Source organism: Pinus tabuliformis, chromosome 3_2 (genome assembly GCF_031772625.1).
Source record: "Pinus tabuliformis cultivar Carrire ecotype Pingquan chromosome 3_2, CPIR1, whole genome shotgun sequence".
In the NCBI taxonomy this organism is placed as follows: Eukaryota; Viridiplantae; Streptophyta; class Pinopsida; order Pinales; family Pinaceae; genus Pinus; species Pinus tabuliformis.
In genome coordinates, this window is record NC_142302.1 from 1,135,794,191 (window position 1) to 1,135,805,764 (window position 11,574).

An 11,574-nucleotide genomic window follows, 5' to 3' on the forward strand; every position below is an offset into this window, starting at 1 on the left:
ATGAGATCCCCTATCTCTTGTATAAGGCGTGTTGTCCTCCAAATTTGGCTTGGTTTGTCCCATGATGTGCCATTTTTTAGTTTCACCAAGGTGGTTGTGACCAGACTAGAGTCTCCTTCCACCACGACATTTCGATATCCCATTCTTACAACTATTCGAAGTCCTTGACCCACTGCAGCGAATTCTACCTCGTTGTTTCTTGTTATCCCACACGATTCGGCATAAATGAGCCACGTGCTAGCTTGATTTTCTCCGAAGATGCCACCAAGCCCTGCTACTCCCGGGTTCCCTTTTGAAGCCCCGTCGAAATCAAGTTTTATGAAACCTTCTCTAGGAGTAGTGAATTGAATAGGGGAACCTATATCCATCCTATCTTTTTTCCAAACACTTGGAGCCAACATTTCCATTGTTATGTTAAGTTTTCAAAGGATTCTTGCTTCCTAGGGGTGAACTTGCCAATCTTCACGGCTCCATTTTTATGCTAATATAGTCTCCCTAATGTTTCTAGCTATTCCTTCCCACACCTGATCTTGGTTTGATATTTTATTTTTGAAAACTCTACGGTTTCTTTCTTTCCATATGGCCCATAGGTTTAAACCTAAGGCCAGTCCCCATGCTCGGTTCAATACTGGACTTGAGAAAATATTGTTGCACCATAGAAGGATTGTTTCCTTTATGTTGTGGCAGTCCCGATCCATCCTTTCAAAGACTCCTTGCAGCTGACTCCATTTCTGTTCTGCAAACAGACAAGAATTTAGCATATGCTCCATATCCTCTTTGTTTTTTTGGCACATCCAGCATAGGGACAGGCCCTGAATTCCCTTTTTCTGAAGTTGGTCCCAGATTAGGATCCTCCCTTTGCATACCAACCATAGGAAATGGGCTACCTTTGGCCACTATCCCTCCTTCCAAATTTTTTTCCAAAGAAGTCCTTGTCCATCTTGAGCTTGTTCTGCTTTCAAGTCATACACTTCTTTGTTGGTGAAGGTACCTTTCATGGTGTGGCTCCATCTTAGAATGTCTGGGTCATTCCTAATCATGATTTGTCTAGATCTCATTTCTTTTTTGAAATCTACCCATTGCTCCGTCTCTATGCCTTGGCCCCAATCTTCCTTCTTCCATCTCCTCCAATTCCCTATTCCTTACTCCTCTTTCCAGAATTTCTCTACATATTGGATGTTGTTATCATTGGTGAATCTATATATGTCTCTGAGGTCTTGCCTATCTATTAGTCTTTCTCTTTGTTGCCATGAGTCCTGCCAAAATCTTGTTGTTCTACCATTGCGAATTTTCCAAAAAGCATGCTGGTTTATAAGATCCCTATTTTGGCTTACCAAGTTCCATATTGCCTATCCTTTGGGTGGGTCTCTATAACGTAGTATGTCCTCAGTTCTCTCTGACATGTTATACTTTCTTGTCCATATTTGTTTCCATAAGTCCCTTCCTCCCCCTAGCCATCTCCACCATAATTTAGCTCCCATTACATGGTTTAAAGTGTATGGTCTCTAAGGCCAAGCCCTCCTTCCATATTTTTTTTACCAATCTCTGCCAAGATATAAGGGCCCATTTCCTTGTTTGTTGAGCCCCTCCCCATAGGAATTTTTTAAAGATATCAACCATTTTGGTGCATGCCCCCTTAGGGGCCACCATGCCTGACAGCTGGTATATGGCAATTGACTGAAGCACTACTTTGAGGAGGACAGTTATACCTGCTAGGTTGAGAAATCTAAAGGCCCAACTTCCCAGCCTTCCTTGTAGCTTCTAACGGATCTATTGCCATCCTGAAATTTTTAGAGAGTTTTCCGATAGAGGCATGCCCAGATATTTAGTGGGGAGTTTTCCTATACTGAACCCCAAGATCCTAGCAAGGTAGGTCTTAACATTCCCTTGGGTGTTGAAGAAGAAGGTACACAATTTTTCATTGTTTATTTGGGTCCCCGATGCCATCATGAAGTTGTTCAAGAGTTCTTTGATTCTGCAAGCTTCTCTAAGTGATACTTGGCAAAAAAACATGATATCGTCAACGAATTGTTGGTAGGTTATGGAAAGGTCATTCCCCCATATCCTAAGGCCTTTAATCCTAGACTCCTGGGCTTCATTTTTGATGTATCTACCCAAACCTTCCACAACAATAATGAACAGGAAGGGTGACAATGGATCACCTTGTCTCAACCCCCGAGTAGGGTTAAAGGTTTGGGTAGGGGTCCCGTTCAACAAAATAGAGATGATAGGGGTGGATATCATGGCACTGATCCAGTTTATCCATTTGTGGTTAAATCCATAGGCTGTAAGGATGCTCTTCAGATACTCCCAACTTAGTCGATCGTAGGCCTTTGATAGATCAAGCTCAATCATCATTCCAGCTAGCTTTTTTTCCTTGAGGGAATGAACTACCTCTTGAGAGGTTACCATCCCATCCAATATTTTCCTTCCCTCGACAAATCCCGTCTACTTCGAGGATATGATATTCGGCAGAAGAGGTTTTAGTCACTTTACAATTAGAGTGGCTATAATTTTATAAATGAAATTACATAGGGCTATGGGGCAAAATCCCTGAGGGTATTCCAATTTCGATGTCTTGGGAATGAGAGTTATAAAGTGGAGTTTACACTAAGACATACCTTTTGATTTTGCCTTGATTCCTCCATGACTTCCAAAATGTCTCTTCCCATGAAGTGCCAAGTGGCTTGGTAGAATTCTGCAGTAAACCCATCCGAACCGAGGGCCTTATTTTTCTTCATACCCTTGACGATTTCTTCCACCTCTTCAAGCGTAGCTTCTCTCAACAAGGGAAGGTTTTGTTCCTGCTTGACCCTTTGAGGTATATGTTGAGAAATTCTTTGAATTGCTTCCATTCTGTCTTCTTGTGGTTCTGATAGGAGATCTCTGAAGTGGTTTACTAGGAGCCCCTCCATCTCCTCATGTTATACTCTACGATTCCCCTTCTCTTAACGATTTCACCCTCGATTTTTGTTTCCATAGAATCTCTTCTTGTTTTCTCCTTTCCTCCAATTGACTTATTAATTTGCCCTCCTTTGTTGTTAGCTTTTCTGATCTTCCTTCATGGATGATTCTTTGTTGCACCTTTGTCATTCTCTGATTGAGCTGCTGCTGGTTCTTCATGATATGCCCGAATTATTCTTTGTTCCATTTCTTTATTTTCTTCTTGATTTCCTTGAGTTTTAATTGGAACGTACGCATACAGTTCCGCCCTTGCTGATTGCTCTGCGTCCACCACGCCTCAATTTTTTTAAAGAGGGTTGAGTCCCTTAGCCAAAAGGCTTCAAACCTAAAGGTCAATTTTTCGGGCTCACTTTCAGATCCACTTCCAGTCGTATTGACCAATGGTCTGATCCCATCCCAGGAAGAACCAATGCTTCTATAAATATATCTCAGCTGATAACCTACTAAGATATTAGGAATCTATCCAATCTGGAAGCAATTTGGTGATTCCCTCCTCTTCTGTTGTTCCATATGTGCACCCCATTGATTGTTGGGATGTCTACTAGGCGTTGCTCTGCTATGGTGTCCCCGAATAACTCCATGTCTATGTCCATTCTTCTCATGCCTACCCTTTTCTCCGCCAGTGAAGTGATCATGTTGAAGTCTCCTCCCACCACCCACAAGTCGTCTGGGTATATACTTCTCATTTTTGCTAAGTTCTGGAGGAAAACCCTTCTTTCTCCTGGGATATGGGGTCCATATACTCCTGTGAGGAGCACCCAATCTTTTAATCTGATGACTCTAAATCTTCCTGAGAGGATTCTCGGGATGCTGACCCAGTCTTCAAACCATATTTCTCCTGGGTTCCAGATGATCGTCAACCCTCCTGCACTTCCATTTGCGTCCTGTCTGATAACCTGGTACTGGGGTTTGATGTTTTCCAAAATTTCTTTTAGTTTTCTTTCATTGATTTTCATTTCCTAAATTATCATTATACCAGGTATATCTTTTTTCAATCTCTCTTTGAGGTATCTCTGCTTGCCTCTGTTATTGAGGCCTCTTATGTTCCATGTTGTAATAATCATTTCAACAATTTTGGGGGTTGTTGAAAGACCTCTGATAATGGCACTACTCTCCGTGAATTTACTAGTAGTTCCCCCACCATCTGTATGGATTCATTCATTGGTCTTCTACCCCGTTTCTTTTCCCCTTTTCCTGAGGTTCCTGGTTCTTGCCCTTGTCTGCCATGGGACCCTAGGTGCTCTAGTTGTGCAATAATAGTTGATCCTTGTTTTATCTTGTATTGCTGAAAGGTTTCCTTGTAGAGTTGTTTTTTTATCCTCTGGGATAAAGCGTTCATCCATATGTGTCCACTCTTGTAGTAGTTGTTTCATCACTTGCTCTTCCACACTGAGATCTTCTTTCTAGGACTCGATCTCCATTGGGTTTTTCTCTACCATTTGCATGGTATTCTCCTCTCTTTGGTTTTCATCTATTTCTTGTCTCTTTTTCTTATTTCCTTTGGCCTCTTTCGTCTGCATGCTTTCCATCTCCTTGGTACGATCCCTGCTTGTCTCCCCTGTCTCATCTACCTGAAGGGTGGCGAATCTGTTATGGTTTCATTGCTCTTTCTCATTTTGATTTTCTTTCTGGTTCCCTGTTGCTTTTGGGTTTCTTTTCCTTCTGTGCAGCTACTGGAATCCATCCCCAGCCTCTCTTACCATTGCCTCTCCTGCCTTCTTCTCATTTGACTGATTTTCTGGGTTATTTAACGGGCAAGCACGATACAGGTGGCCATATTCATGGCATCGTCTACATCTGAATGGAATATGCTCATAGTCTAGGGGTTGTTTCCATATCTCATCATGATATTCTAGCTCTATGTAGTTTGGTAACGGCTCAATGATATTCATGTACACACAGATTCTTGCGTAGGAGGTGTACCTACCTTTTCTTATAGAGTCTGCCACTTTGACAAAGGTTCCGATCGAGTTGCCATTCCTTCCAACATTACAGGATCCCAGATGTCCATTGGTAGGCCGAAGAACCGTACCCAGATGGGTGGTGCCAGAAGCTTCTCTTGGTCTGGGTTATAGCATTCCTCCCAGTGTCTCATAAACAGGCCAGCATTGTTGAAGAAATACGACCCATCTTCGAAAACCTTCTCCTTGTCTTGTAGTTTGGAAAATATTACAAAGAAGAATCCTTTCACCCCCAGCTTGAGGTCTATATGCCCCTTTGGTTGCCATCGTTGCTAGATCCATTTGATCAGTTCCTTCTTGGTTGGCCAAGCCCCAATAAACTTGCGTATCAGGGCATGGTCCTTCATATATCTTCTATATTCCTCCAACTTGTTGTTGGGTATCACAAATTGGGGTTTCTTGGTTGCTCTGGGTAGGCATTTTCCTCCCAAGCCCACTTGCCATTAGACTCCCAAAACCAGTATCCCTTTCCCGCGATTTTCGTTGCCTCTGACTGCTCCATGAAGACTCGTCTCCCTTGCAGCAACATTTCGGTAGGAGGGGATCTCTCCCCCCTGCCATACCACTCATTTCAACTGTCAGCAGGATCCTTTGTTGCTTTGCCCCTGTCGTTTCTCAGACTACGGTGTTTGCAAGTTTGTCAGACAAAGTCTGTGACGCCCAAACTCTAGTTGTTCCTGCTCTTCCTCTGATCTTCCTCTCCCAATACTATTTGCAATTATTGTGCATATTTTCAATTTTAATATATTTCCAGGTTAGATCTATTTCATGAAATATGTGAAAACTAAAAGATCTAAGGTTTGAATCCCTTGTTTGTGACTTGGTTTAAGGAGAGGAGCCTAGGCCAAGCCAAGCCAAGCCATAAACCTCTAGAAAATACAACAACAAAAAAATAAACACAAAATTTTAAAATAAATCACTTGATAATGATCACTTTCAAACCATATAATTCTAAAACAACTCTATTTCACATTACCAAAATTAACGAAATACAGTTTACAAAAGTTATGCGAAATCTTTGGTAGCCTAATATTTCTTAATAAATAATAAATCGTTACCATGTAACAATACGGAATCAAAAGGTTTCAAAATAAATAACGATTTATCAAATCATTATTATATTAGTTTATTAATAAATTAAAGTAACTCATTATTATATTAGTTTATTAATAAATTAAAGGAACTTCTATTATTAAATAGAGTAATGTCTGATTGGAGATAACATAATAGTTTTTGGTTTACAAATTGGTGAGACACTGATTTCCTGCTTATTTTTAATATCAAAAAATTATAATTGGTCGATAAAAAGGAGGTGGGAAATCATGTTGAATGGTAAACCATTCACACGAAACTTTATAGATATATGTTCCAACGAAAACATCGGAAACTAATTTTCTCGGCAGAGGGGAAGACTTTTTAACCCATGAACACCGGCACCCAATTTTCCACGCGCAGCTGCAACAGTTTTTAACTAATGACCGTGTAGCATTCACTTTGTTATTAAATAATTTCAAGACAACGGACAGATGATTGATTCCTTTGTCCCCGCTCCACCTTTACAACCACCGCAACCCGTTTTCAAAGGAGTAGTCTTTAACGCGACTTTTTGAAAGCTTTTCCGGCGATTTTTTCCGGTGAAAATCCGGCAGTAATTTATTGGAATCCAAGTTTGATAGCTAATTTCTGCACAATGAAACCGTCCCAGGGGTTTTTCAGGGTGCTGAATCCGAATATGCAGTTAAAAAACCATTTTAACTGCAACAAATCATGATTTCATCTCAATTTCTTCCGCCGGATTCCGTCACCGGAATCTCAAAAAGTCGCATTATAGACAACTCCGTTTTCAAATTACCCAAAGTTTTTAGGGTGTTTTTTAACGAGAACATCGGAGACCACTTTTCTCAGCAGGGGAAGACTTTTGAAAGACTTCTTTTGGAGTGAGATTAAATAATATTTTTTGTTTGGCAGAGGAGGAACGGCCTCATGATTCATGCCTTCTCCTTCACGTTTTTCCCCTCTCTACGTTCACACTATACACGGTACTACGTCTTCTTCACGACGCCCAAACACGCGGTTTCTCTCCTTATAAATACTCACTCACTTCTCCACCTATACTCACTGCATTTCTCCCCTCCCCTCTCCCAGAGGCTGCGATTTCAACCACCATGCCCTCTTTTTCTTTTGCTTTTCGTCTGCTCTTTCTCCTCCTCATCTTTTCCTTCACCCCTGGGAAAGGATCCCACTCTTTCCACAATGACCACCAATCCCTGGTGGAATTCAGGAACCTCATTGCCACCAATTCCCTCGCAGATTGGACTCCCGCCAACCCCTTCTGCAACTGGACCGGCGTCACCTGCAACCGCCGCCATCCAAACAGAGTGGCCTCCCTCGACCTCACTGGCATGGATTTGCGTGGTCCCATTTCTCCATCGCTCGGCAATTTGTCGTTTCTCCGCACGCTCATTTTCACGGGCAATAAGCTCACTGGTCACATCCCGCCTCAATTGGGACGCCTATATCGTTTGAGGGAGCTCTCGTTGGAAAACAATGGCTTGGACGGAAATATCCCGAGCGAGTTGGGTTCCCTTCCGCTTTTGCAAGTGCTTGCCTTGGGAGAGAACGAGCTGACAGGTACCATTCCCTCTTCCTTGGGAAACCTTTCATCGCTGATTGAATTCGGTTTGGAATTCAATAGTGTGACCGGTCCTATTCCGAGTCAACTCATCAGCTGCAAAAATTTGACTCTTCTGGTTCTCACCGGCAACTATCTGACCGGAAATATCCCGAGGGAGTTGGGTTCCCTTCCGCTTTTGCAATTTCTTTACTTGAACAAGAACGAGCTGATAGGTACCATTCCCTCTTCCTTGGGTCGCCTCACCCATTTGCAAGAACTTGTTCTTCAGCTAAATGACTTGTCAGGTCGCATCCCGCCTCAATTGGGACGCCTCTTTCGTTTGAGGGAGCTCGCGTTGGACAACAATGGCTTGGAAGGAGATATCCCAACTCAACTCTGCAGTTGCAGAAATTTGACTCTTCTGGCGCTCTCCTCCAACAAGCTGACCGGAAATATCCCGAGCGAGTTGGGTTCCCTTCCGCTTTTGCAAGGCCTTTACTTGGGAGAGAACGAGCTGACAGGTACCATTCCCTCTTCCTTGGGAAACCTTTCATCGCTGATTGAATTAGGTTTGGAATACAATAGTCTGACCGGTCCTATTCCGAGTCAACTCATCAGCTGCAAAAATTTGACTCTCCTGCTGCTCTCAGACAACTATCTGACCGGAAATATCCCGAGCGAGTTGGGTTCCCTCCCGCAATTGCAAGGCCTTATCCTGGGATCCAACGACCTGACAGGTACCATTCCCTCATCCTTGGGAAACCTATCATCGTTGGTTAATTTGACTTTAGAATTCAATGATTTGTCAGGTCGCATTCCCACGTCTTTGTCAAATATGTTAAACTTGCAATATCTCGATTTAGTGGAAAATCAACTTAGTGGAGAGATTCCAAAGTTTATTGGAAATTTCTCTAACTTAGTATAACTGACTTTAGGTTATAACAAGCTGAGTGGGACCGTGCCAATAGAGTTGGCTAAGTTATCTTTTCTCGAATTATTACATTTGAATAGCAACCAACTAGATAGTGGCAATGCTATAAACATGCCTTTTCTTACTGCTCTTACTAATTGTTCTCACTTAAAGCACTTATGGTTGCATAACAATAAATTAAGTGGTGCTTTGCCACTTGCAATAGGTAGACTTTCTACTAATTTATCTGTGTTAGAATTATCAAATAATAAAATACAAGGAAACATCCCTCCACATATAGGTAATCTTAGCAGCCTAACCTTATTAAATTTAAGTGAAAATTTTCTAAATGGTAATGTTCCACCATTAGGAAAATTTCTAAAAATAGAAAGATTGTATTTAAGTAACAATAATTTAGAAGGAAACATACCTGACGATTTTGAAGGCTTACAACACCTTGGTCTCTTGGACCTTAGTGTAAATAGTCTCTCTGGAAAGATTCCAAATTCCCTTTCACTCCTTAAACAACTAAGAAGACTCCATCTTCATCACAATAAGTTATCAGGGACCATACCTTCCAGCTTAGGAGATTGTATAATTTTGGAATTGCTTGACCTATCTCACAATAGCCTCTCTGGAAGTATACCACATGAAATTGGGAAATTTTCTAATCTACAATTCTATTTGAATTTGTCATGGAATTTATTAGAAGGTTCCTTGCCCACTGAGATTGGTAAAATTGCAATGGCTCAAGCTATAGACATCTCTGTCAATAAATTGATTGGGGAAATCCCCCCTGCACTTGGAAGTTGCAATGAGCTACAATTATTGAACTTATCTCGCAATTCCTTCCAAGGGTCTATTCCAGAGTCACTTGGAAATTTACAAAGCCTTGCAAGTCTAGACCTCTCTTTGAACAACTTATCAGGTATAATACCAGAGGTCACACTCAAGAATTTGAAAATGCTTCGAAGCTTGAATTTGTCTTTCAACAATTTCACTGGGGAAATTCCAGAAGGAGGGTTTTTTGCAAATAGAACAATTGTCATGTCCTTAATTGGAAATCATGGCCTTTGTGGACCGCAAGTATTTCAACTGCCTGCATGTCAAACACCAAGACATCATTTTGCACTTGTGAAAAGATTGATACTGCCAGTGAGTGGAGTTGCTGCTTTTATATTATGTTGTTTACTTTTGGGATTCCTTTGGAACAGAAATATGCATGTGCAAAACTTTGATTCCTCACAAGCCATTTTGCAAAGGTTGGAGCACAAAAGGCTCTCATATCAAGAGCTTCATATAGCAACTAATGGATTTGCCGAGGCCAACTTGTTGGGAACAGGGAATTTTGGTTCAGTTTATAAAGGAATTTTGATTGATGGCACACTTGTTGCTGTAAAAGTTTTCCATTTGCTGAAGGACAAGGCTGAAAAGAGTTTTAAAGTGGAATGTAGCGTCTTGCAAAAGGTTCGACATCGAAATCTGGTGAAAATCATAACCTCCTGTTGCAACATTGATTTCAAAGGATTAGTGTTCAAATTTATGTCTAATGGAAGCCTGGAGAAGCATTTGTATCCTAATACAAATGACAACAATGGTGAAGATGCATGTGAAATGGGACTAAAAACAAGATTGGACATTGCAATAGATGTGGCCCATGCCATTGAATATCTTCATCATGATTCATTTGTGCAAGTAGTGCATTGTGATTTAAAACCAAATAATGTGCTTATTGATGAAGACATGTTAGGGCATGTAACAGATTTTGGTATTGCAAGATTAATTGATGAAACCTCTACTGAGTCACTTACTTCAACACTTTCTTTGAAAGGATCTATGGGCTATATTGCACCAGGTATGACATTTAGAATGTTAAATGTTTGCTTTTCATTTCTAAATGTCTCACCAACATTTTTGTATGGAACAATAGAGTAAAATTTGATGAATGTTATCTTAAATGCAGAGTATGGATTCGGTCAGCCAGTGTCTACCAAAGGAGATATTTATAGCTATGGCATTTTATTATTGGAAATGCTTACGAGGAAACGACCAACTAATGATATGTTTTCTGGAGACCTGAACTTGCACAAGTGGGTAAATTTATCCTTTCCAAGCAGCGTTAAGGAGGTAATTGACAACAACCTTCTTAGGGAGGTGGAAGGAGATGAATTTGAAGAAAACAATGTATTCAATTGCATATCTTCTCTTATACAAGTTGGTTTGGTTTGTTCAAAAGATTCACCCAATGAACGACCAACTATGAGAGATGTGGTAATGGTATTGGAGAACCTTAGAAATGATTTGGGGGCAAATGCAATTGCTTCTAGGAGATTAAGGAAAAGCATATCTAATTTGCTTAGCAATACAAATGCAACAAGGAGTGATACACATGCATCAAATGCCCATAGTTCTTCCTCATTTTAGTTTGTGAAAATTGCAATACCAGAAGATTTCAATATTTCCATTGTTCATACAATGGCACTTGTTTTTTTTTTAAAGTTATAATCGTTGAAGTAAACTTCTATTAGTATTTATATTTGTATGTCAGTATTATCAAAATAAAAAGTACACGCTTTTGTGACATTGCAACTATACATTGGTTTATTTTATTGGCCATTCATAATGACAATGTTTTTAATTGTCTCAAATTAATTTCATTATTATGAAAGGATATTATTAATTATTTATTTGTCTATAAATGAAAGGATATTATTAAAAAATAACAATCGCCTATAACTTATAAACACACTTTTTTAGATCAGCGAATTGATTTTATGAATTATATTGGATTTTAATTACACTTTTGATATTATTTTTAATTATTTGACCAAATTTTTGTTCATATTTACTATCTATTTATGATTATTATTAATGTGAAAATTAAATTCTTTAATAACACTTTATTAACCAAATGAAAAAATTATATCTTAATATGATTTATTACTATTATTCATGATGTCAATATTCATATCTACAAAATAAAAACCTCTCTCACAAAAGGTGATATGAAACTAATTGTATTATCTTTAGAGCGCAAATTACTGGATCAATATATTAAATTTAACCATTACTAATTTTTTTATGTCATTAACAATAATTTAAATGTTGAATTCCCATTTAGATGT

The 11,574-nt window shown here is 39.8% G+C and overlaps 1 protein-coding gene across 1 annotated transcript; it reads left to right on the top strand.

The window, feature by feature from the left end:
* The first annotated feature begins 9,241 nt into the window (after nt 1-9,241).
* LOC149184709 (putative LRR receptor-like serine/threonine-protein kinase At3g47570) lies at nt 9,242-10,982 on the top strand. Its single transcript, XM_089418968.1, has 2 exons — nt 9,242-10,304; nt 10,413-10,982. Exons 1-2 carry the CDS (start codon nt 9,413-9,415, stop codon nt 10,871-10,873), a joined length of 1,353 nt encoding a protein of 450 aa, XP_089275094.1. The 5' UTR covers nt 9,242-9,412; the 3' UTR covers nt 10,874-10,982.
* The last annotated feature ends 592 nt before the right edge of the window (nt 10,983-11,574 follow it).

What these genes read in the sequence shown, in the direction of transcription:
- LOC149184709 (XM_089418968.1), top strand. Translation starts at nt 9,413, where the DNA reads ATGCTTCGAAGCTTGAATTTGTCTTTCAACAATTTCACTGGGGAAATT. An exon ending in TATGGGCTATATTGCACCAG is followed by an intron (nt 10,305 to 10,412) that starts GTATGACATTTA and finishes TCTTAAATGCAG; the next exon opens with AGTATGGATTCGGTCAGCCA.